The 25,612-nt window shown below is 40.3% G+C and overlaps 2 protein-coding genes across 3 annotated transcripts in view; one reads left to right on the top strand and one right to left on the bottom strand.

Moving 5' to 3' along the window:
- The window catches only part of LOC138981273 (uncharacterized), an 88,363-nt gene extending 76,147 nt beyond the window's left edge, over positions 1–12,216 (top strand). The window contains exons 4-6 of one of the 2 annotated variants that reach the window (XM_070354120.1): positions 6,558–6,714; positions 7,743–7,760; positions 10,573–12,216. In XM_070354120.1, the coding sequence (XP_070210221.1) occupies positions 6,558–6,714; positions 7,743–7,753 (168 nt within the window). In that variant the 3' untranslated portion in view covers positions 7,754–7,760; positions 10,573–12,216. The remainder of the gene's footprint in view (positions 1–6,557; positions 6,715–7,742; positions 7,761–10,572) is intronic. The other variant, XM_070354121.1, reaches the window with a different exon arrangement.
- A 390-nt stretch (positions 12,217–12,606) lies between these two features.
- LOC138981272 (vacuolar-sorting protein SNF8-like) lies at positions 12,607–24,922 on the bottom strand. Its single transcript, XM_070354119.1, has 8 exons — positions 24,765–24,922; positions 23,652–23,702; positions 22,739–22,877; positions 20,509–20,613; positions 19,803–19,875; positions 18,159–18,300; positions 16,176–16,250; positions 12,607–15,387 (listed from the first exon to the last, which is right to left on the bottom strand). The coding sequence occupies exons 1-8, from the start codon at positions 24,813–24,815 to the stop codon at positions 15,286–15,288; spliced, it is 738 nt and encodes a 245-aa protein (XP_070210220.1). The 5' UTR covers positions 24,816–24,922; the 3' UTR covers positions 12,607–15,285.
- Between the last annotated feature and the right edge of the window lie 690 nt (positions 24,923–25,612).

The raw sequence follows: 25,612 nt of genomic DNA, 5'->3' as shown, positions 1-25,612 counted from the left end.
CATTCTGTGAGTTCGACAGCTACTTGACTAAATATTGTATTTTCGCCTTACGCGACTTGTTTGTTTTGTTTTTGTTTTTGTTGCGTTCGCCAGATTGAAAACATTTTATGGAAATAAAGAGAAGTTGTGTTCTTTAGTTTTTACGCAAGGGTGTCGACTAAGGGCATTAACTGGGGTCTTCTATTTTGTGTGTTGCTTTTTTTTTCTACAAAAAGAAGACTAATGCCTGTCTGCCTCCTCCTTCTCCCCTCTCCCTTTCTCTCCCGTTGCATTTGTGACTTTAAACATTTTTATTGTCATTCTTTTTCATTTGTGAGGAATTGTTTTTCGAAAAAGACCAAGTTTAGTTTCAAGAAGATTAATTAAGGTGAAGAAAAACAAAATATTTCTTTTGCACATCTTTTCGGAACGTTGCGTAACTTGTGAACGATCTTTTGGAATGATTAGAAATGACACGTTTAGTATCTCAATATGTAAGCATGATAATCCTGAGAGTTCAACCGTTGTTCACTTGGTCATTGCTGATTTACAGCGCTTTCCTCTTCTTCTTCTTCTGCGTTCGTGGGCTGAAACTCCCACGTACACTCGTGTTTTTGCACGAATGGATTTTTACATGTATGACCGTTTTTACCCCGCCATTTAGGCAGCCATACGCCGCTTTCGGAGGAAGCATGCTGGGTATTTTTGTGTTTCTATAACCCACCGAACTCTGACATGGATTACAGGATCTTTTCCGTGCGCACTTGGTCTTGTGCTTGCGTGTACACACGAAGGGGGATAAGGCACTAGCAGATCTGCACATAAGTTGACCTGGGAGATCGGACAAATCTCCACCCTTAACCCACCAGGCGCGGCCGGGATTCGAACCCACGATCTTCTACTTTGGAGGCCGGCGTCTTACGACCAAGCCACAGCGCTTTCGATTGAGTAGCTTCTCAAACTGCCGCCCAAAACTGCCGTTTTCAACCTCTAGTGTTGCTGATGGGGTCTATGTCGACCAAAAGAGTGGGATTCCCTGTATGTGGAGTTCCTGTAGGGGGATTCCCTGTATACAGGGAATCCTACAGGGTGAAGTTTTTCGATAAAACTTGTAAACCATAGTCGAATTTCTAAGAAATACCAAAAAAGATTTAAAAATAATAATAATAATAATAACGGAAATTTATAGAGCGCTTACCTAAAAGCTCCAAGCGCTTTACAATGACATTATTATACACATGTACAAAACCAAAATACAATCATTAAGACACAAAAAGAACAGGAGTACAAAAGCAAATTCATCGTTTAAATCCATGCAGTCACAAACAAAACCCCATCAAATTCTACCGATGTCGCAAAGCATCACGCGACTTTCAGGGCTATCAGCAAAACTCTACAGGAACTACACCCTGTGGTATTCCCTGGAAACAGGGAATCCACCCGGAACTCTACCTACAGGGAATCCCACTCTTTTGGTCGACATAGACCCCATCAGCTCTAGTGTTTGTTACGCGTGCCTCAAGTGGAATGGCGTTCAATCGCCAGAACACATGACATCAGTACAACATGACCTGGACTATAAAGGTCATTAATAGATGTTTTTTGCTATGCAGGAACGGATGAATATTGCTTTTTATGAACGTTTGTTGATTCATAATTCAAAATGTAGGTGTCGGTATATTTGGTATTCTCATTGGAGTGGCAGTCACGTGACCCTTGTGAACGAAATTTTCAATCCGAAAAGTGTTCCAAATAGCACAAACAAGTGCCTTTTAGTATATTGAAAGTTTAGATACAATAGCAGGTATCAGTTTTCAAGCTGATATTAAAACAAGTGCTGATTTTGTTGAGACGTTTCGAACTACTGTTGCACCAGTTGAGTCAAGAGACCCGTCGCGATATAACCTTGAATAGTTGAAAACGACGTTAAACACCAAATAAAGAAAGAAAGAAAGAAAGAGTCAAGAGACATGGAGATAGTTTTTGTTTACAATCTTCAAGCATATTTTGCAACTTATTTTGAATGTCAGGTCGTATCAAGAAACCCTTGTTTTTCTTAAGTTTGAAGATTTTATTTCAGTACTGTTATTATAGAGGCACAGCACATGATAGTATGCACACACACACAAATATCAACCTAACAACGAGAAATTGCTATTGTTACAATGTACAAAAAAGCAAAGTCAACCTCGCTAGAATCGAGCAGCCTGGTTTTTTTCTACGCACATGTTTTGCACTGAAATTCAGCCCATGCTTCTGAAGGGTGATACTAAATCCGGCGTTAACTTTTCAAAGCTGTCAGACTTTCAGACAGATAACAATGGCAGCTGGAAGACAGGTCTCCTCATTACTTCTTAAAGCGACACGACTTTCATGGCTTCAATATACCAATGTCCCCAGGATGTAAACATTGTATTGGATAAATGGAAAGCCATCGATTTTTGACAGAAGCCAGTTAATTAGTAACAAAATCGTGCATGTGGTGCCACGAAGAACATTTTGCCCGAGGTTCGCCAGTTCTTCTTGAAATAACTGTAATGCACTGCTATGCTGGACAGTTCAATCATTTTGAGCGTTAGTTTAACTTGTGAAAGCCACTTGTCTATGAGTCTTGATCTATTAATAATAATGAAAAGCAAAACTTGATTTTTGTGTCTGAAATATCTAAATTGAAAAGCCACTTGTCCATGGATCGGGCTGAATTTAGGAATACCATATACGTCCAACCTTTCAAGAAAAGTAAACAAAACAATGTATAGATACCAACATATCATGTGTATGATCTAACTTTGTGAACTTCAATGAAATAAAAATAACTGTGAATCTTAGATAAGGATTAATCGAAACAACTAACACCCCGACCGACCAATACACCGACCAAAACATACACAGTTGGTCCTCTGGAGAGTGCAACACGTACACAGTGAAAGTGTATCTTTGCACTAAGAAAATGTGATCTTTGAACTCTGCAGAGTGCAAGCACATGCGCCAACAAATTCAATGCAGGCACTCTACAAAGTGCACTGATCTACGCAGTCTTAACGTCCCTTTGTACAAGCAAATTAAATGTAGGACTCCTGCAGACTATACAAATGTACGCAGTGAAAGTGTCCCTTTGCAACACCAAATGTTTAGGTATACGCCCTTGCAGAGTGCAATCATGTACGCAGTGTCCCTTTGTGCCAGCAAATTAAATGGAGGCCGTTTGCAAAGTAAAAACATGTACGAAATGGAAGTGTTCCTTCACACCAACAAACTACATGGAAGCCTTCTGCACAGTGAGGTGAAATCAATGTACCTACAATTAAGAGTTGAAAAGTAGGTCATTGTGCTGTGCGCGTAGTTTCAACCCCACCCCACCCTCTTCTTTATTTTTTATTTTTATAGATTTCTCCGCTTCGTCCTGTTTCCATCCGCTACCGGGATTCACAGGCAGGATCTGACGTCATAAGTGGACCATTTCAGGACCAGACGGCTTGCAGTCACACGATCAGGCTGTTTGCAGATTAGTGTGCTCGGGAAAGAAAGCTCACAGTCTAGAAAGGACCTGGCATGCCGGCAAGATCTAGACATGAGGTTCCGTTTTCTCCAGGCACAGACATAGTGGTGTCGTTTCTTAATTATCATCGTTGAGACTTGACCTTCGTCCGTAATGTTGAAATAGAGAGGTGATATTTGTTAGCATCGGATTTACAACAAATGAGACAAGCGAGAAAGGAAAAAAAAACTTGACTAAATGTAAAAAAGAGAGAAAGAAAGAAGACGAAGAAACAATCAAAGAAAGAAGGAAATATAGATGTCAACAAAGTATGGAAAAGAATAAGTACCCAAAAGAGGATTATAGGAGAAACAATGTCAGGCCTATGTGCACACACATATACTTACAGACAGACAACCAGACGCGTACAACACCCTCCCCCCGCCCCCCCACCCCACCCCACCCCCTGCTTGCTAGCACCACGTATAGGCTGACAGATACACACACCCACACACACACATGGTTGCAAGCACGCTCTTATACTCTTTCAGACAAACAAACAAAGACAGCGTCAAGTTTTGTCCTCTTTCGTCAACCTTGAAATACTCTCAAACATAAGTGCATGGACCAAAACAAGTTTACTCAGAGTGCACACACCCAGCCTGCAGTTACTGACAAACACCATCCGTAATGTCACGCAAATGTACCAGTGGAAAAATGCTCTGTATGAATGATTAACCGGCGCTTTGGGGAAACACTCGTCAGTGGTGCGAGCAGTGGATTAACCTGGCTTTGTATAATTGATGGCAGTCATGTTTTTTGATACGCTTGAGTGGCGGTTCTGTTACTTGTACGACCTTGAGCGTGCCCCGTTGTTGTTTTGTGTTAGATAAATTCTTCTTCTTCTTCGTCGTTCGCTGTGTTAGATAAATAATCGTGCTTGTGTGTGTTGATGCAAGTTGTGTTTTTGTGTGTAGTGGGTGTGTGGGGTAAAGGGGGATGGGTTGTTGTGTGTGTTGGGGGGCTGTGTGTGTGTGTGTGTGAGTGTGTGAGTGTGTGTTTGTGTGTGTGTGTGTGTTTGTGTGTGTATGAGTGTGTGTTTGAGTGTGTGTTTGTGTGTGTGTGTTTGTGTGTGTGTGTGTTTGTGTGTGTGTGAGTGTGTGTGTGTGTGAGTGTGTGTGTGTGTGTGAGGGGGCGGGGAGTGGGGATTGTGTGTGTGCGTGTGTGCGTGTGTGTGTGTGTGCTAGTACTAAATTGGAAAAACATGACGGTTGAAAATCGAAGCTCTTCGGAAGCAGCGCTCTCGAATCAAAAAGCCCTTTCGTTGTGATACTAACGGAAGAGGGGTTTGGAGTTCTAACACACAGCCAAGTTATGAGTTTTCCCACACGAAGACATTATTTTGGTAGCTGGTTGTCAGACATGGTTGTTTATCACCCAGCTCGTTATGAATGAAAAGTCGTGAAAATGATGACAATGTCACATGTTTCATGGCGTGTTGCGAAGTTGTTTTTTTCGTCACCCAGCTCGTTATGAATGACAAAACGTGAAAATGATGACACGCCCATTTGACCTACTCGGCCACATGGTTCCAGAACTTTGACGAATGGATCTCGAACCACCTCCATTTGCGAAACGCAGACACTTAAGGCTGGTTTGGTTTGGCGAATAAGAGTAAGGGTCTCTCCTTTGCCTCACAATGGAGGCTGGGGACATCGCCGCCAGGCCTACACGCCCATCCCAAAGCCAGTTTTGGATTTGTGACCCAGGGTTCGAATCCAGGCCGCGACGGTAACGGCTCCACTTTGTATGATGACTCAGTGACGGTATCCTTGTCCCACCCCCGTGTCACGTACCGCCGTGGCATCCGCGTAAAAGACATTGGTCATTCTGGCAGCACGACTCGTGTTGTTGCTAGCTTTGGACTGCAAGGAATTAAACGACCCGGATTTCACAGCAATGGGATGATACATGCCACCCTGTACTTCTCTACTAAAATCTTGTTTAAACCAATGGGACGATAAAGTAATGAAAACGAATCAGAACAAACATTGTGCCCGTGCCGCGGACATTGACACTTTTAAGTCTCCGACGCCATCCCCTTTCCCTCGATACAAAGACAAAAACATCACAGATTTATAGTAATCCCCCTCAGGTTGAGGCGTGAGCAGCTTTTCTGCACTGGTTTTAGGGGGAAAAACTCGACCCTGACGCTAGGTTGTTAAAATCTATTTGATTTCAATAGCTCCTCGCTTGGCAGGGAGACACTTTTCGTCGTCGTAGAATAAATGCTCTTTGTCTCTCGGTGGTCGTCTCTCAGTGCCAGTCTCTCTATTCCTCTTTATCTGTCTCTGTCAGTCAGTCAGTCAGTCTTTCTGTCTGCATCTCTCCCACTGTCTCAGTCAGTCTGTCTGTCTGTCTGTCTGTCTGACTGGCTGGCTGTCTATCTGGCTGGCTGTCTGTCTGGCTGTCTGTCTGTCTGTCTCTCTCGCACTCTCTCTCTCTCTCTCTCTCTCTCTCTATCTCTGTGCGTGTGTGTGTGTGTGTGTGTGTTTGTGTGTGTGTGTGTGTGTGTGTGTCTCTCTCTCTCTCTCTCTCTCTCTCTCTCTCTCTCTCTCTTGTCATCAACTGCTGGTGTTTTCAGTCAAACAATTTTCAGATGGCGAAAAGTATTTGTATGTCCCCAAAAGTTGCATCCTAAGTGTGGGCTGAACAATACCAGAAGTTATCTTAGCTTACTCTTCAACTCTAATAAAAGAAAAAGAAAAAAACAAGTCCGGGCTGATTTTTGAACATTCCTTTCCGACCTTTGACAAAATAATCAGACATTCTCTCCGCATAAGGCCTACCTTAATTGCGCCCGAAGTTGGCTTCGCGAAAACTTCGCGAATTCGTCAACATTATGTGCAGACCCAGACGGTAGCCATGTCCCATTCCCCGTGTCACCACAGTGGCACGTAAAAGGCCTCGGTCATTCTGCTGGTACCACCTAAACACGCATACACTTGTGTATCTCGTCTAAAGTCGGGGTAGAACCCGGGCACATGCCCCTAATGGCTTTGCCGTGAGGGCGTAACACTTGAATTTTTCTATCTTTCAGCTGGTGGAGGACGGTCAGGTCAACCCCGGTGTGCTGACCAGCGGAGAGGAGGAGCCACAGGGGGAGATGAAGGGCGTGGCCAAGAGGATGCAATACATGGGCATCTGCATGCGGAGGCGTCAAAACACCTTCATCCCCTACCCCTGTCTTCGCTCAGGTCAGTAAGCTCCGTCCAAAGTGATGGCGTGACGCTACCGGGTATTGTTTTACGCTTCAGTCCACCGAACGAAACTTATTTCCAGACTGATTTCCTCCTAATGCGTTAATACTATTAACGAGGCAATTTCAAGAGCTTCAATTTGATATGCAATATGTTATAACTATTTGAAGAAGAGAGGATGACATTTAAAATTGTTTGACCATACCCTAATTTCAGCGTTTTTCAGCATAAAAACATAGCGTCAACTGGTAAGAGTTTAAATTTGATATGCAATATGTTATATATACTTGAAGAAATGAGCATGACATTTCAGATGTTTCGGCCATACCCTAATTTCAGCATTTTCAGCATAAAATAGCGTGAATTGGTAAGAGTTTCAATTTGATAGGCAATATGTTATAACTACGTGCAGAAATGAGCATGACATTTTTTTAAAATTTTGGGGGCATACCCTAATTTCAGCATTGTCAGCATAAAATAGCGTGAAATGGTAGAAGTGAATAACGAGGAGGGTCTCAGAGAAAAGAGTCTAGTCTTTAAGACACTTTGTTCATATGCTTAGTTTATTGTTTCCATTAAAGTCTATCGGTAAAATTCTCGCCACAAGATATCACTATTGCACATAAAGGCTTATACTTATCAGGGTTTCCTGATAATGTTCTGGTAAAATAAGAAGCGTTTGGAAAAGATGGCCCCCAACAAGGAATGCATAATTAATAACGTGTTTACTAAATGCACTTATTTATTCCGAATTGCAGACGCTTCAGAAGCCATTCACAAGCAGATCTATTTCATGAAATAGGTCGTTCAAATGTTTCAAGTGCAACGAATATAGTAAAAACCATTCAGTTAATAACGACAGTGATCGGATGGGAGCCTTGGTTTATTGTTAGCTTTGCCGAGGGTTGTCTTCAAAATATGATACAAGGTGTATAGACGTGCGCAATGAAGTTTAGTCTAATTGTTACTTTATGATAATTAACTTAGGTGTTATCTAACGTAGTGGCTGTGTTTTATCGTTTTAGGAAGCAAGTGAAGAAATGGTATGTTTCATCCATTCACCATGATTTTGTTCAGCATGCTTCATTTTTACACTAGCTCCTTGAAGTGAAAGCTGCTTAACATTTTCTTAGGAGAGATACACAAATAAACACAGAAACAGACACAGACACACACATACACCCGGACACACACACACACACACACACACACACACACACAAAGGAAAACACACACACACACACACACCACTCCACACACACACACACACACACACACACACACACACACACACACACACACACACACACACACACACACACACACACACACACACACACACACACACACACACACACACACTCACAAGAGACAAACACGCACAGAGAAAATAATATTCTGTAAGCTACTTTCTTTCACTTACCGTCTGAGGATGAAGTGGGCAAAAATGATATATGTGGATTATGTTTAATGCGTCTTAATGATTTTTTTCAAAAACAATTTTTAATATTTTGATTAACATTAAGTGCATTCAGTTACGCAGCAACACGAATACACAGTCACAAGAAACGATTGTGCACGAGCGTGTACACAGATTAAGAGAATAGAACAATGTTGGAACTAAAACTGGCAGTACAATAAACAACAACAAAACAAGCACGATAAAAACAAGAAATTCCTCCGAGGTAGGAAAAACACCCCCGTCCTTACCATTCTCACTGCCACCAACTGAGAAGGTTATTTCTCTTTGACCATTCATATGTCCCTCTATAAGTCCTTGTAGAATCTTAATCCACCAATAAATCCCTAACCGTGTGTTTGACCGGTCCCAATTTTTGTAAGGACCGTCTCAGGAATGTATAGAACCTGTTCACCAAGTTTGGTGACGATCGGTCCGTTCATTCTTGAGATCTATATGCGAACACAAACACACAAACAAACAAACAAACAAACACATCGACCGAATCCTATACACACCCCTATACCGGGGGTGTAAAAACCCAGATAAGCCATAGATTCTGAGCGTTAAACTACTATTTTAGCTTAAATCACCTCTCGTAATTTGCATGCTTTGCTTCTGCATTGACGACACCTCTTACGTTGATTTCCTTGTCGAGATCACATTTCTCCCATTCCTCAGCACTTTTTCTTTTTTTTATATGTTGAGTTAGTTGCCCTTCATGATAAGTTCAAGAAGACACACAAAGGTGTCTCTGTCATGCCACAATAACCATTAGTTTGGCATTCTTCATTACCCTTCACACTTCTTCATTTTTCCTGCATAGTCCATTATGTTTTGAAAGTCTCCGAATGCTGAAACTAGCTCAGCATCATTTACTGTTGGTTTATCATTCACCCCCTCTTCAAAATATCAGTTTATGTATGCATTGACATTTGTATGTGTGAATCCCTTCGAATGTGCCAATCACCACTAACAAACGTGTTATTCAAGCTCATTCGGATTTGCAACATCATTGTTCATTTAATGTATTCTCGGGTGCTTGTTTTAGATTTCTCAGTAGCAAAGTTTCAAATGGAAAATTGTAGCATAATGATTATTTCATCTTCTGCATGATACCATTTGTTCCAGACGCATGAAGTAGACCATAGAGACGTCATAGAAAATCTCTCCTCGGTTCTGCCGTGGCTACATAGTTGTTGTAGGACGTTTAGTACTTACAGCTCGACGTTGTGTGCATATTTAATTTAGAAAGCTTCATAGACAGCAGGTTTTTAATCACTTCCGTTTTGTCGTGCACTCTTTTCATGACGAATTAGAAGCAATGCATTTGCGCTTTATTTATTTTCGCTGCATAACAAAGGGTTTACCAAGAAGAGATTCGTTTTGATGAACAACGGTCCCATTTGCAACTTTGCTTTCAGAAAGTCCATTGTCGAAAACAGCTTCTTTTTTAAGCGTGAAACCGCCGCTAGCCCTTTATCTTTACATCTCAAAGAATAACCTTCTATCAATGTTTAATGCATTAAAAAGAACAAAACAAAACACAACACCGCTGGATTCAGTCTGAGTCTTTCCAATATGTAACAACTATGCAGACAGGCAGACAGGCAGGCAGGCAGGCAGACAGGCAGGCAGGTAGGCAAGGAGTCAGCGGAACGTGTAAGAATAAATTTGTCGGTTAAGCCTTGATAAGTTACAACTGTACTCTTCAGTTCTTGCAAGCATATGCACCTTTGGGTGTGCTGCTCGTGTGTTGTGTATGTGTGTGTGTGTGTGTGTGTGTGTGTGTGTGTGTGTGTGTGTGTGTGTGTGCGTACCGGCGCGTCTGTGTATGTATGTGAGTTTGTGTTTGTGTATCTGCGCGCGTCAGTGTGTGTGTGTGTATGCGTATGTGTGTGTATGTGCACTGAATGATCTTGTCATGCAAATCCGTGCATGTGCGAGGGTGTAGCTAAGTTAGCTGATAGTTTTTAAGTTCATCACTGGAATCTCACTTTTTCACCTAATTACTAGAATCAGTGGGAGGCATAAGCGCTGTTGAACAGTATGGGTTTGTGTAATCAAGTTTCAAATCTGAACGTTTTGTCTTTTCCAGTCTAAAATCCAAGGGTTTAGATGGTGGCTAAGTTTTTTCATCAGCTAATTTCTAGCTAGAATTTAAATTGCCGAGCAAGCTTTTTGTTTTTTTATATTGACGAGAGCTGTGTGCTACAAACAAGAGATGGAATGGAACACGCTAGCCAATTTTGTTGTCCAGATAATTTGATTTAGAATGAGTGAGAGAGAGGATCATCATGAAGAACATCTTCTTTAAAAAAAAAAAAAAGGAAAAAAAAGGAAATTAGGAATTTATTTTTGTAATAATCTGTTTCATTCTGTTTTTCATTTTTCAGGTCGGCGTTGAACCCTGAGAAAATATCACAGTGAAGAAACGGGGTTTTCAAACAAACGCAGCAGCAGCAGAATTTCTTTTTTTCCAGAGGCAACAAATAACAACAGGTGCAAGTAATCAACTTCACGCTGTAAAAACTTACATACAATCCCGACTCTGACGAACGAGAAGATACAATTCCGATCGAATCGTCAGCTTTTCTTCTTTTTATTAATTCTTGTTCGAATATTACATTTGTTTTGCCCTTTTGTTCCACCTCCGGGTGAGTGTTTTTTTCTTTCTTTCAATGTTACGATGTATTTTGTGGGTCGTATTTACATGTCCTGTTGAACTATTAAAATTGTGTCTTCGGTCAGGCATGGTCAGGCTTAATATCCGTAAGACACGAAAACACTCACACAATTTTGCTCGTGGCTGTCCGATCTCTTGGCCACCTTCAAAGGTAGCATACAATGCAAGTAAGAAGACCCTTTCGAGATCATAGGCAAAGGAGAAAGTGTACTACCATTCTGGTAGTACAAGCTAAACTCCAATCATTCGCACCTCCATAATCGCTGGGCCGAACCTGGTTTGTGCACATGACTATGATTTACAACTACAACAAAAATGGGTCCCTCATCCAAGAACCAGTAGCAAAACTGTCATGGTGGGGGTATACAATTTCTCATGTTTGAGATATTAAAGTTCATTTAACTTTCACTGGGATGACTTTTGCTTTAACGTGTGCAAGGCCTATAAAAAAAATCCTTGATCAGAGTGACACCAGCCTTAAACAAAACAAAACGGCAATAATAGCAACTGAATAACATTATTGGGAAAAAACTACATATGGTAGTTTGCTCCAAAACAGAATACATCCAGGTAAATTATAGTAACAGGAAGTTCAAATATCACGAAGATTAAGAAACCAAGGCAGACAAACACACACAAACGAACACACATACAAACACACGCAGGCACGCTCTCTCTCTCTCTCCTTCCCTCTTGGCTCTCTCTCTCACACACACACACACTAACACACTAACGCGTACACACGCACAGAGTAGATGCAATGATGTTAAACAATATCAACCAATACATTTGGTCTCTTTGGATGACGCAACTTCTCTAGCAAAAGGTCCTTTTTTCAATGCATCCTTTAGCAGGACTGTTGTTTGTGAGTTATGACAGATGGCCACAGAATTTGTTTGGAAAAAAAGAAATATTAAACAAACAAGGAAAATTCAAGTGAATTCGATTAGATTTGAAGAACAATTCGGTTTGAAAATTCCTTTTCTGCATTTTGTTTGTTTAATCTGTGTGGTTTTGTTTTGTTTTTGTCTTTATAAATAAAGATGGCTTACTTCCAGATATTTGTGACTTTGCATACATCAGCTATGAAGGCATTGCCGGAAATACTTTTTGCAAATATAAGAACATATTGCACTCAAATCTGTTAATATTCCATACATGTTTTCAGTTATTTTCAATTTGTTGTTCAATTACAAAAGGACATACATTGCTATCAATTCATGGGTGCTTACCATTTTTGCGTTCATGTTTTTCTCTTTTACTAATTTTAATCTCAACAATGAAGTGAAATAAAGACGTCTCTTACTTTCTTGGATGGTTGGAAACAATAAACGTGTGGTATTAAAATCAAAAAGGATTTTTGTTTTCATTACTGACAGACATTCTCTGTTTTATATCATATAATATATGTGTGTCCTATGTTTTGGGTGTGTGTGAGAGAGAGAGAGAGAGAGAGAGAGAGAGAGAGAGAGAGAGAGAGAGAGAGAGAGAGAGAGAGAGAGAGAGAGAGAGAGAGAGAGAGTTAGTTGTTGCTTTTTGGGTCCAGTGGACCATATAGGCCAAATCAGGACCCCAGAGAGAGAGAGAGAGTGTGTGTGTGTGAATGTTTGTGTACATTGCATGAATAAATGTGTGTTTGTGTGTGTGTGTGTGTGTGTCTGTGATTCTATTCTACTCTTGTGCAACATACACTCAACAATCAAACTTTAAAACGGTCTGACAAAGAATGTAACTACCTGCAAGGTTCGTCTTTCAATGTACTTTACTTCCTTCAGCTTCTCAAAAATACTTCTCTGAAAATTCTACTCTCTCCACATTTCAAATTATCATACTTTACAGGACATCACAAACCGCATTTCTCACTGAACTTCCAAGAAGAAAATAATTGGTACATGTATCCAACAAATTTACAGAAATACCTGTACATATCAAGGCATGGACACACACACACACACACACACACACACACACACACACACACACACACACACACACACACACACACAGATGTGCAGACAAAAACAAGAGAAATCAATGAACAATAAATGAAGCACACAAAAACTCTACCACAAAATACTCAAGGACAAAAAAAAGTACTAATCCTTCCATACTGAAGCTCCTCACATAATTGTAACACATCTTTTAACCTGCCATTTCCTCAAACACTCTCAGACAATTGACACAAATCATTGCAATCCCATTCATTCAACAATATTCACGACATTACCGCATGTGCATTAAATAATAATCGTCAAATTTACTCGATAATATTCCTTGCATAACCATATGTACAATATTCAGAACATAACCGTATGTGCATTAAATATTCATCCCATTCACACAGTTACATTCAGAACATAGCTACATGTGCATGCAATATTCACCTCTTTAACTCTATACTATTTAGAACATGGTTGCATTTGCATTAAATAATTGTCTTATTCACTCATTCGGAACAAAACTATACCTACAATGAATCATATACAGTGGACGCCGCTTAATAAAACCGCGGTTAATAGAGCCAGCCGCTTATAAAAGCCGATTTCAGACGGTCCGGATTTATCACTATATCTTATGTATTAGAAAAAGCCGGTTAATAAAACCAACCCGCCGCTTATTAAAGCCAGTTTTCTCAGAGAAATCACGTAGTTTGTGACTAAAACTCACATTATCTTGTTCTGATGTGGAAGACGACCAACAAACAAACACTCATAAAATCGTTCTTCTCTGACGAGTAATGGTTCGTGACGGTGACAGTGAAATTATTGATGTACCGAAGTGATCAAAGTACACGTACATGTACATAATTAAAACAAAAGTTCCACATCCTTCGTGAAGTTTTGTTTAGATTCAAACAAGTGTAAATGACGAAAGAAAGTGACTGAGTGACGTAAACAAAAGAGATTTTTTTTTCTTTCGAAAATGACGTATTCCTGGACCGCCGGTTAATAAATCCGCCGCTTATTAAAGCCATTTTTCGTCGGTCCAGAAGTGGTTTTATTAAGGGGCGACCACTGTAGTACATAGGCAAGACCATTTAATGCAAATGAGATTACATGTGTCATTTCTAAAGTGAAGTTATGCAATATATACGACAATGCATATACATTCAAAATAATGGTCTCAAAAAGCACCATTTGAATGCCCATCTTTTGACAGCAAATTTAAAAATCACTGTCTGTTGCAAGTCAGGGAGGCTCTTACGCATACCAATTAAGCACTTTGATCAGTTTAAATCTTTACAATAATCAAAGGGTCACTGACAATTTCTCACTAAGAAAACAGAAACAAAAAGAAATGGAGGGGGGGGGGGGGGGAGCAATGGGAGGTGGGGGGTTTGTGGCATTTGAAGATATTCAGCAGTTTTGAAAAGCTTTCAAGTTGACTCGTATGTTTGAAAATCATGCATGCACAAAGACATGTGTTCATTCCCTGACATCGTGCACAAGGCCAAAAAAAAAAAATTGTCTGTTTCTGGTCACCCGACCGACCCTAAATTTCGGCGCCGACCCTAAACTTTTTTTTTCCAAACTCAAAAAATTTTTTTTTTTTTTTTTGGTGGTAAAGGACAGGGTGAGAAAATGAACAACAAAAACGTGTGAAAACGAAAGTCCGCTGACGATTTGTAAATGTGTTGAGTGTCTTGTCTCTATGTATAGTGAATCCAGTCTCTTTGCGCAATTTTTAAAGTTAGTTTTATTGGTCTACATTTGGGGTAAAAAAAAAAATAAAAAAAAAAAAAATCCCTACCTACCGACCCTATTATTTTTAGCCATGTTACCAGAAACAGACAATTTTTTTTTTTGGCCCAATCATGTTCAATAAACGTCCAGTCCAGTCAATGAGCGCTTCTGGGGTGATAACGCCAGACAACTCCTGTGATCTTGCCGAGGCGCGAGGTTCCGCCTCTTACCATTGTCTTTTTACCGTATAAAATGCACGACTTACACACGAACTGTTACAAAAGCGACATGCTATTTGGGACCAATGCACGTTTTTTTCCTTTCTCGTGTGATCTTGCCACGAGGTTCCGCCTGTTACCAGCCGAAAGAAAGAAGGGGCATAACCTCACCAGAACCGCCCATTGAAAACAACCAGTTTATATTATTTTATTTATGTCAAGCGAATTGTCAAAGGTACGGTCCTTTCAGCTCACCATCTCAGATTTGGGCAGGCTTTTATATTGGATAAGAACACCCCGAGTGTTGCTCTTTGTATCTACAGTGGAAGGATGGTCTGAGAGAGTGAACAGAATTGGTTTTACAGAAGGACTTTGCCTTGAAAGCAAATCTAGTTTTCATTGTTTCTGCTTTGTTGTTCATAAGCATGACAATATCAAAGTTCTTGCAAATTCTTGGTTTCACGGACACTGTTGTTGGTGGTTGTGGTGGTGAGGGCGGTGCAGCTGCAGTGGTTGTGGTTTTCAGCTGGCGGCAGCAGCGGGGAAAAGACTTGGAAACCAGTAGAGACGTTCTCCACCGGCTTGGTCGTCCACCCACGCCATGCTTTCCTTTACCAGGAAATCCTGAAACCATGTGTATATGACATTGTGAGTAAGAACAAACCTAGAAGCAAAAATACACATGGGCTAAGTCACATAAGCACACTGACATAGATTAAGACAGAAAGACAGATAGAAGCACAACCTACCCACATGTGTAAACACAGACAGACAGACACCTGCAGGCTGGCAGGCAGTCACACACACACACACACACACACACACACACACACACACACACACACACACACACACACACACACACACTCACACACACACAATCACATAATAGAATAAAACTGATATCCAATTTAAGACATCCACCCCCCCCCCCCCCCCCCCCCCCCCCCCTTAACCCTTGTTTATAAGGTCTGAACTTCTCCGATGTTCCACTGTATGGATCTCTTGGTGAGAAAAGTAGCTGGGTTAAATTATAAGCAGATCCTGCTAAAAGGGCTACCAGTGTTGTGGCTGAAAGTGAAAGCCTAAACTGCCCTCCTAAATTACTCATACAGTGGAATGCACAATGAGCTACACAAAAACAAGAAGAAAGGATGCCTTTTAGCTTTAACATTTATTTTTCATCAGCTGTCAATTGTATTTTGCAAGCTTTACAGCCACGACATTGAACTTGAAAGCAAGCCATACTCCCTGGGTGAAAACTCATGTGGTTTTATTTTATAGTAATTATACCTCCTCACCAAACTGGTTTTTTTAAACATTTTTCTTCTTCAAACTACAAGATTTCACGTGCTGTGGAACACGACAACTGTACAAGTTAATTTAGACAATCTGAACCATAAAGTTCATACCAATGCTCGATGTGCACGCTCTGCTTCCCATTTCAGCTCTTTGTGAAGCTGAGACTTGCTGACATGACCGGATTTCTGAAATGTAACACAACAAATGAATATCTTCATAAAATGATGTAACATATCTGACCTGTTTAGTGATTATGTGGTTACTGGTTGCTTTTGTGTATAAATAGAGAATACTACATGGCTTGCTGTGTCGTACCAGATTTACACGAGTTGTTTTTTCAAATATTGAACTGCGAGCGAAAGCGAGCTTTTCACTATTTGAAAAAGCAACGAGTGTAAGTCTGGTACGACACAGCACGCCATGTAGTATTCTGTTTATCCTACATACTGTACTTACGTGTATTTGACTGAAAATGTTCTGCAGTCTAGGCAGCTAAATTGAAGACGCTTGTTTTGGAACCTCGATCTCTTCTAAAGCCTCATGCAATCTATTACGTCAAAGCCAAGAAACGTCACTCTGAAAGTGTGGCGTGACGTGTTGGTTCTAAAAATTCATCGAGAGTAATTAGCGAGCGCAATTTTTTAATCTATAATGACGTTTGTCTCGGTGACTTTGGCATCAGAAGCAGTGGAAAAACAGGTCCCTGCCAGACTTGCTTGACATGACCTCATTTACATGATATACACCCATGTGATTTGAACGATTATTATCTCAGGAGTGTCTCTCTCACGTATGTAGGATAAAGTTAAATGTACCTGTGTGTGTGTATGCAAGCATGCGTGTATGTGTTTGTGTGTGCGTTTATGTGTGTGTCACAGCCACCTGTCTCTATGTATCATTTTGTATTTATCTGTGTGTTACTTAAAGGCATATGTACGCGCTCCCGTGTTTACAAAGTGTAGTTTGCCCATAATCGATGTCAAACGCACCATAAGACCATATAATGACGATATGTCACCATGCGCGGACCATAATACATGCATTACAGCTTGTTCTAGCCTCTGAAAAAGTGAGGATGTCAACAAAGCCGCGGTGTTAGCTCCCTTGCATCAACGTTACATGTGTTGCCAAATCTATAAATAGGACGATCCAGATCAAAATGAAAATTAACATATCTCAACATTTAAGGGGTCCTAGACCACAATATTTTGCAGGGAACTTAATTTAGTCTGTCTCCAGCTGTTGGTAAAGCAATTAGCGTGTATAGTCATCGAGTACATATGGCTTTAATGTTTACCAGACACATGAAAGAAACATCTCTTGAAACTTACCAAAGGATTTACCAATACAAGGGACACAACTGCTCTACAAACACAAGTCAGGATTTTTGGCTGCTTTTCCCCCCCTTTCAAGCCTTTTTTTTACTGGAGAATTATTTCAATTAAAGTTTCATGCTTATGTTGCCGACCAAGTCATAATACAGTCATAAAGCACTGATAAATAAAATTCTGAATTCTGCAAACAAAAATACTGAACAGAAGCTTGTTAATTTTGCTTGGTTCACCTTGCTTCCAGAAATGCTCATCAAAGTGCTGGACTCCGGGCGTCAGGCATTATAAAACAAATTCATCCCAGATTTATACAGTTAAAATTAGAAATGTATCCTTTCGACTCTGATCATCTCCATACCAGAGGTTGCATTCAGCACGTACTCAAGCTACATTTTTTATTTGTCTCATAATTATTTCCTGTCTGTCCACTTTAACGACTGTTAGGTCGCTCTACTCACGAATGTTTTGTATTGTCAAAAATTAAATGTTCCAAATAGTAACCTTTCTTGTTTTTTATTCTAGCAATGCAGAGTTCTCATTTTTTACAAGCAAGATTCCTGGCTCTATTAAAATCTTGTCACTGTCATATCCACAGGTCAAATCAACTGATTACATTACAAACACCAGGACAAATATTTCCAACACCATATCAACTGGTCGACATGATCAGTTGCTGATTAAAATATATAGTATATTTAGATCTTCTACCCCTAAAATACCAGAAATCTCCAGTAAACACTATCCGTGAAGCTGGTTGCATACCTGTGCACACTGCAGTATGTTGGTGTGATCCATGGTTAGCTCCCCTGGCACCGACTGCACAAGCTGCAGAATTCCAACTGTCAAAACCGTGAAACCGTTGCCAAGGATGCGCAGCTTTTTGATTGCACGCAGCAGGTCATCACTGAAAGTAGGTCAAGAATAATCTATTACAACTGAACTGTACAGAAGTTATGATTGTTTCACTGGATGTAGACAGTTCTAAGTACTGTACATTACAAAAGGACCAACCCTAACGACGTGAAGCAGTATTCTACCAGTTCAATCGGTTCAAAACCATGATGTCACAAAACACACTCAATTTGTTCTATTTTGCAATCTTTTTAAAACTTTCTTTATCCATTCTTTCATGTTCTTCCCTGTTATGTCACTCAATCTTAGTGAGAAAATACCCGCTGACATTCCTTCCCTTTTGCAGAAAACCTGGCAAGTGAGACTGGTGACGATTCTTTCCTCGGCGAGAACAACTTTTAAGTATCTCGGGGAAGAAATAAACTCAACCAAATCATCCATACACATAATGAAATGAAAGCGAGTTTTGGCCGTCTGACATAAAGTACATTGAGCTGTCATACTTATAATAACTGACTCAGATGTGTATGCCTTTTTCTTTCGAAATCGTAGCCACAATTCCCTCGATGGCCTGTAGTGATTTATCAGCACGTGTGTCAGTTTCCCAAGATGCAGTTACCTCGACCTCAAGTGAAATATACGTGACCTCAGGCAAAACATTTTGTCCGCTATCACTCGGGGCAAGCTATCCTTGCCGCAACAAGTTGTAAACTATGATGTGTATATATATATGTTTGAAAGAGATGAGGTCACATTGAATGGACAATGCATAATTACACACCGGAGTCAGTTATTTGCTGCGATTGTGGTTTTCATTGGTCGACCACGTGTTTCCTGTTTGTACGAGAAAAGCGGGGCGCAACTCTTCCACAACGCTTGAAAATTCTGACAGTATTATTTCCCAACATTGTCTATTTAGATGCTTGTCGCTTGAAAATTCTGACAGTATTATTTTCCAACATTGTCTATTTAGATGCTTGTCGCTTGAAAATTCTGACAGTATTATTTTCCAACATTGTCTATTTAGATGCTTGTCGCTTGAAAATTCTGACAGTATTATTTTCCAACATTGTCTATTTAGATGCTTGTCGCTTGAAAATTCTGACAGTATTATTTTCCAACATTGTCTATTTAGATGCTTGTCGCTTGAAAATTCTGACAGTATTATTTTCCAACATTGTCTATTTAGATGCTTGTCGCTTGAAAATTCTGACAGTATTATTTTCCAACATTGTCTATTTAGATGCTTGTCGCTTGAAAATTCTGACAGTATTATTTTCCAACATTGTCTATTTAGATGCTTGTCGCTTGAAAATTCTGACAGTATTAATTCCCAACATTGTCTATTTAGATGCTTGTCGCACAAAAAATGCAATGGATGAAGCTCCCATGGAGATATTTGCTTCAAAACACACATATGGCTATAACTATTAGCTTTGCTCAGGACACTTTTTATTTATCCCACACATGGTGGTGTCTTTAGGGGAAAATGTTCAATCTCCGAGAAAAAAAAAAGTTCAATTTCCTTAGTGACAAGTAGTTCTGGATACTTACTAGCTGATGTCTTGTGAGGTCCTGCCACGGGACGCCACCACCCTGTCCCTCAGTTCCTCAAGGCTGATTAACCCTTCATTCAAGAGACAAACAAACATGAAACATGTCGTTTGTCAACATCACAGTAGAATACAAAATCTAGTTGTGATTACAGGAACTCAATCGCACTATTATTAGTCAGAGACAGAAAAGAAGATACAGAGGGTGTGAATCAATTATCAATGAAGACAGAAATCAAAATCAATCACAGAAACCGCAGATCTGAAGAATAAACAAAACACAAATTAATGCACAACCACATGGACACATTGACATGCAGACATGTACACACACACACACACACACAAACACAAGCATACACATGCACAGACACAAGCATACACACGCACACACAAATACACAAGCACACACACAAACACAAGCATACACACACACACACAAACACAAGCATACACACACACACACACACAAACACAAGCATACACACGCACACACACAAACACAAGCATACACATGCACACACACAAACACAAGCATACACACGCACAAACACAAGCAAACACATGCACACACACAAACACAAGCATACACACACACACACACAAACACAAGCATACACACGTACACACACAAACACAAGCATACACACGCACACACACAAACACAAGCATACACACGCACACACACACAGGGCAGTGAGTCTGACCTCCATTTCTGTGACTGGTGGCCAAGCACACCTCAACAATCTGAACGCCAAGCTCATAGTAAAAGTCTCCAACACCCAGCATCTCTGCCCAGAACCCTTTGCTGGCTGAAAATGAATTAAAACAAAACAAAGTGAACTACAGTAATAAACCTGTGGCAATTTAATTTGTCTCAACCACAACATTTGAACAGATGCAAATTGGTCAAATATGTGACCCTCCACCACGAAATGAGTTGCATGTCACCTCGCGCGGTTCTGCGCTAGGCTTAATATTAGTCCGGGGAGTGTCTGGTAACAGTGTGAGGGTCACCTTAGTCATAGGCTTATAACTCAAACAGTTTTCGATATTTTCTAAAACGGTTTTCACCACTGGATAGAGCGTAAAAAACTCTTTAGGAAAATGTAAAAATATGAAAATTATGCAAAGGTGACATGCGACTCGTGGAGGGTCACATATGTCGTACAGTGGAACCCCCCTTTTAAGACCTCCAAAACCTGAGAAAGTCGCTGGTCTTAAAAAGAGTCTTAAAATGGGGGCAAATTTATAGTGGTTATTTTTTATTTTATTTTAATTTTATGCAATTTATATCGCGCACATATCTCAACCACGGATTCAAGGCGCAGGGATTTATTAATGCCTTGTGAGATGGAATTTTTTACACAATAAATCACGCATTCACATCGGCCAGCAAACCTCAAGCCTATTAGGCCAAAAAAAAAAGAAGGTGTGGTTACGGTAACATAGCCAGAAAAATAGGGTAAGAAGGTAGGCAATCACTTTTTTTTTAACCTTTTTTTTCTAATGTGTACAAATTAAACCTACGTGACAGGGAAATAAGTGTGCGACTCGAGCGCTTTCGCTTTCATTGCGTTTTCTGCACTCGTTTTCTTGTGTTTTTTTGGTGTTTTTTTGACAAATGTAATAAAAAGTTATAGGGTCGGCCCCTAAAAATAGGGTAGGTCGGGTTACCGTAACCACACCTATTTTTTTTTTTAGGCCTTAGGGCGAGCATTCACCTTTCACGGCCTATTATTCCAAGTCACACGGGTATTTGGTGGACATTTTTATCTATGCCTATACAATTTTGCCAGGAAAGACCCTTTTGTCAATCGTGGGATCTTTAACGTTCACACCCCAATGTAGTGTACACGAAGGGACCTCGGTTTTTCGTCTCATCAGAAAGACTAGCACTTGAACCCACCACCTAGGTTAGGAAAGTGGGGAGAAAATTGCTAACGCCCTGACCCAGGGTCGAACTCGCAACCTCTCGCTTCCGAGGCAAGTGCGTTTATCACTCAGCCACCCAGACCACATGAACAGAAAGTCTGAGAAATCAGGGTCTTAAAAAGGAGGGAGTATTAAATTGGGGGGTCTTAAAAGGGGGGTCCCACTGTATAAAATGTAAGCAGGGTCTTCACTGAACACAACACACTGGAACATATATTCTGTACATAAAATAATGGTGAGTGGTAGAAATTGTTCAGTTAATTTGGAAGACATGGAGGATGCCACACTTGCCCTGATGTGAAAGTATAACATTATGACATGACCGACTGAAATAGAAAGACCTGAATAATTGTCAACACCTGATTCAACAGTTTAACCTTCGCCCGTCCGGGTTATCGACTACACGCGGAATTTAGGTCATCGTGGGGCCGTGCGGACTCATGCTTCTCATTTCCTTCTTTGAGAAACATGAGTCCGCACGGCCCCATGATGTTTGTAGTCTAAATATGACCTTTTTTTTAATTACTTTTCGCTGAAATTGTAGGACATAAGAGCTTTTTGGGTGCCTGAGGCATTCTTAAAAGCTCATTAAAAAATTCGAACTAGTTTAAGAGATATTTGCAATTAAACACCCTTCTGGGTCCACATGGACCCACGACAACCGGCAAAGGTTAACAGCACTTGAAGTTGATGTAACTATTTCTGTGACACCTCAATGCATTCACATTTGCCCAGTAGTCACATTACACCTGGATGGCTACATGTTTGGCTTATCCACTTACTATGTATGAGACACTTTAAGCCAGTACTGTGCCTGGTATTGGGATAATTAAGTGACAGAAACTGTACACCCCGCTTCTTTTCATCGAACCAAGTTTTGTATCAACTATCATGTCCATGTTCATGCATTCACAAAAACAGCATTTAATTTGAACGCAACACCTAAAATTGCTTCTGCCTTGGTTGAAGAATCAAGAGATCAGTATTGTTTTGTTAACTTACAAGCCAGAGGGTCAACGCCAATGGAGGCGCACATTTCCTGGAACTGCAGACGGAACTGGGGGTCCTTTCGAATGTCCTCCTTGTGCTTGGCTGCAAACTCCTCCAGGTTCTTCTTAAAAACATCCATTTGTTTGGTCATCTGTCGTGAGTAAAAATTAATGTCATATCAGTTTACTTTTGCCACACCATGTGGGAAATGCCTTCATGCATCTTGTTACTGTTATTTTAAGTTCACAGTGTCCTGCTGATCTGTATTGTAACAACATCCCAGTGTCCCACACCGAAGGAAGCAGTTTAAATAATAAATTAGCTTTAACTCCCCCACCCCCCCTGTTCTTTCTCTTTTATCTCAGGGTTTAGCCTGGGAGAAAAAGGCAATGGGACATTTGTCCCCCTCAACCAAAATCCGATGGGACATAGTCGAAGACAAGAAGCGCAAACGAGGCCTGTACGCGTTTTTGACCAAAGATGCAAAATGGTGCCATCAGAGAATTAGGCACTACATCGTGTTATCTATGTGTGTGTGTGTGTGTGTGTGTGTGTGTGTGTGTGTGTGTGTTTGTGTGTGTGTGTGTGTGTGTGTTTGTGTGTGTGTGTTTGTGTGTGTGTGTGTGTGTGTAATCCGATGTAAAGTGTACATTTGGTGGCGCAGTGGTACGTAATCTCAATGCGGACTTTGACGCACTGAACGGAATTGTGGTGGGACATTTTCAGATTTAATGCGCCAATGGTGCAGGGCGCACTAGTAAATGAAACCCTGTACCTTCAATTTGTTTCACACAAAAAAAACCATACATCAATCAAAACAGACTGTACAAATTCATTCTAATCACACTGCCGTAAGTGTTGTAACTAGGCAACCAACATCTTAAAATACTTGTGCTGGGACTCTACCAGTACAACTTGAACCAACCTGTGAGAACTGATCCTCTGCAATTACGGACCCTTTATCCTTGTATCGTGCCTGAAAAAGGAAAACATCTCAAATGAAGAAAACATCATAATATGTATCACAATTTCCTAGTTTTCATGACTTAATTTTACTGATTTTAACACAAACATCTTAATTCTTATAGTTATACTATTATTTTGACTGCATGGTTCATGATGATTCTATGTTAATATGGTATGAATCATGTTTCGCTTCATGTACATTTTAATATCTTATAGTTATAAAAACTTAAAATCCATAGATTGAGAAACAAACGGACAAAATATGATGCTGTGACCTAGGATGTGTCACGTAGTCTGTCACACCATTAATTCATTTCATTTTTGAGTTGTGCCATTCTTACCGCAACAAGTCTGCCTTGAAACAGCAGTTTCAATCTCGATCTAAATCTTAATCTTTCAATCTTAAAATCTTGAATGTTCACAATAACAGTTTTAATAGACCTTTTCGGTATCTGAGCAGCTCTCGCGAGACATGCTCTTTGTTATGCTTTGAACATCGCGAGAATTTTGAACCTTGGCTTGTGCAGCTCGCACAAGATCGCTGTACCTCATACTTTGCTATGCTCTGAAGTTTGCGAGAGATTACGAGAACTTGGAATACCGATAGGGTCTAATATAGCTATACTGCTGTGACAACAACAAAAATACATATAATATATTATATATACTAACATCATTTGTAACACACTGATATCAAAACTTATATTACAGCCATACAACTCAATTACAGCATTAACAACACAAATAAAAGCTGAAACTTGAAAATAAATCAATCATAAAAACACTCAGACAAAAGGTTGAGGAGTGTACAGCATGGTTTAGACTTTAAAGTGAACACAAACACACACAATGACACATGCACACAGACAACCACTGGAACTTCTCTTGAATCAGACTAAAGATCCTAACTTTATAACAGGCTTTACAAACTGCCACACAACCAAATCCCATAGAAATGTGTGCCGAAGTTACAGTAAAATAAATAATGATAAAAACAGTACTACTCTAGTAGTTGTAGTCTAATCTTGGACTTTAGTCTTATCGAATTTCACACCAATCACATTACGCTTACCTGGGCCAAATTCTTGTTCTTGATAGCCCCGACACCGGTTCCTCTCCTCATTGTGGATTAGAGTTCAAGCGACGTGCTTCAAACGAATAATATTATATAATAAGGCGAAGGATCTACTTGTTTCGACAGTGAAGCAAAATTAACCGGAAGCCCAAGGAGTCACGTAGCAAGGGAGAGAATGCTTAATTTATTGTGATGTTTATCTATAACGGTTATGTCCCTTACATTTTCTCCACTGGATCAGAGACTATAGTCTCTGACTGGATGATTGACTTCAGTGCCGCTGTACAAATGTCAGCATTGTGCACAAGTACAGGATAAACCACCCCATACTGGCATTGCGTTCTTTTCTGAGATAAATAATTTGAGAAGTAAATCATAAGAAAGTAAATAAACACTAAAATAGAAGAACAAGAACTAGGGGTAATGTTATAGTCTACATTTAGGCCTATTTACATACATGTACAATGAATCGCTGTCAAGAGGTTGTCATGTGCTGGAAATTCATTGTTGACATTTTACTGCTGGCTGCTATTTTACATCTCAGGTTATGATGATGATGTTTTCTATAGTGTTAAATTCGTAAACAACTGTATGCCGCACACACAACGCGAACCGTGACAGATTGACTGACTCCGTCGACACACACTCACACACACACACACACACACACGGGCACACGTGACACACACACACCGTCAAACCACACATACTGACACACACACACACACGCTCACACGGTACACACACAGGCACACACACACACACACACACACACACACACACACACACACACACCAGGGGCGGTTTCCGGACCCACCCCCCACCCCTAGCTTAAAAAAAAATGA

This window comes from Littorina saxatilis, linkage group LG12 (genome assembly GCF_037325665.1).
Source record: "Littorina saxatilis isolate snail1 linkage group LG12, US_GU_Lsax_2.0, whole genome shotgun sequence".
Lineage (NCBI taxonomy): Eukaryota > Metazoa > Mollusca > Gastropoda > Littorinimorpha > Littorinidae > Littorina > Littorina saxatilis.
The sequence above is the reverse complement of the archived record's forward strand: the minus strand, read 5'-3'. Positions and strand labels throughout refer to the sequence as shown.

Coding starts and splice junctions, on each gene's coding strand:
- LOC138981272 (XM_070354119.1), bottom strand. CDS start 24,815: ATGAGGAGAGGAACCGGTGTCGGGGCTATCAAGAACAAGAATTTGGCC. Junction 19,876..20,508: donor CACCAGTCACAGAAATGGAG/GTCAGACTCACT, acceptor TCTTGAATGAAG/GGTTAATCAGCCTTGAGGAA. Junction 18,301..19,802: donor ACCTCACAAGACATCAGCTA/GTAAGTATCCAG, acceptor ACCTACTTTCAG/TGATGACCTGCTGCGTGCAA.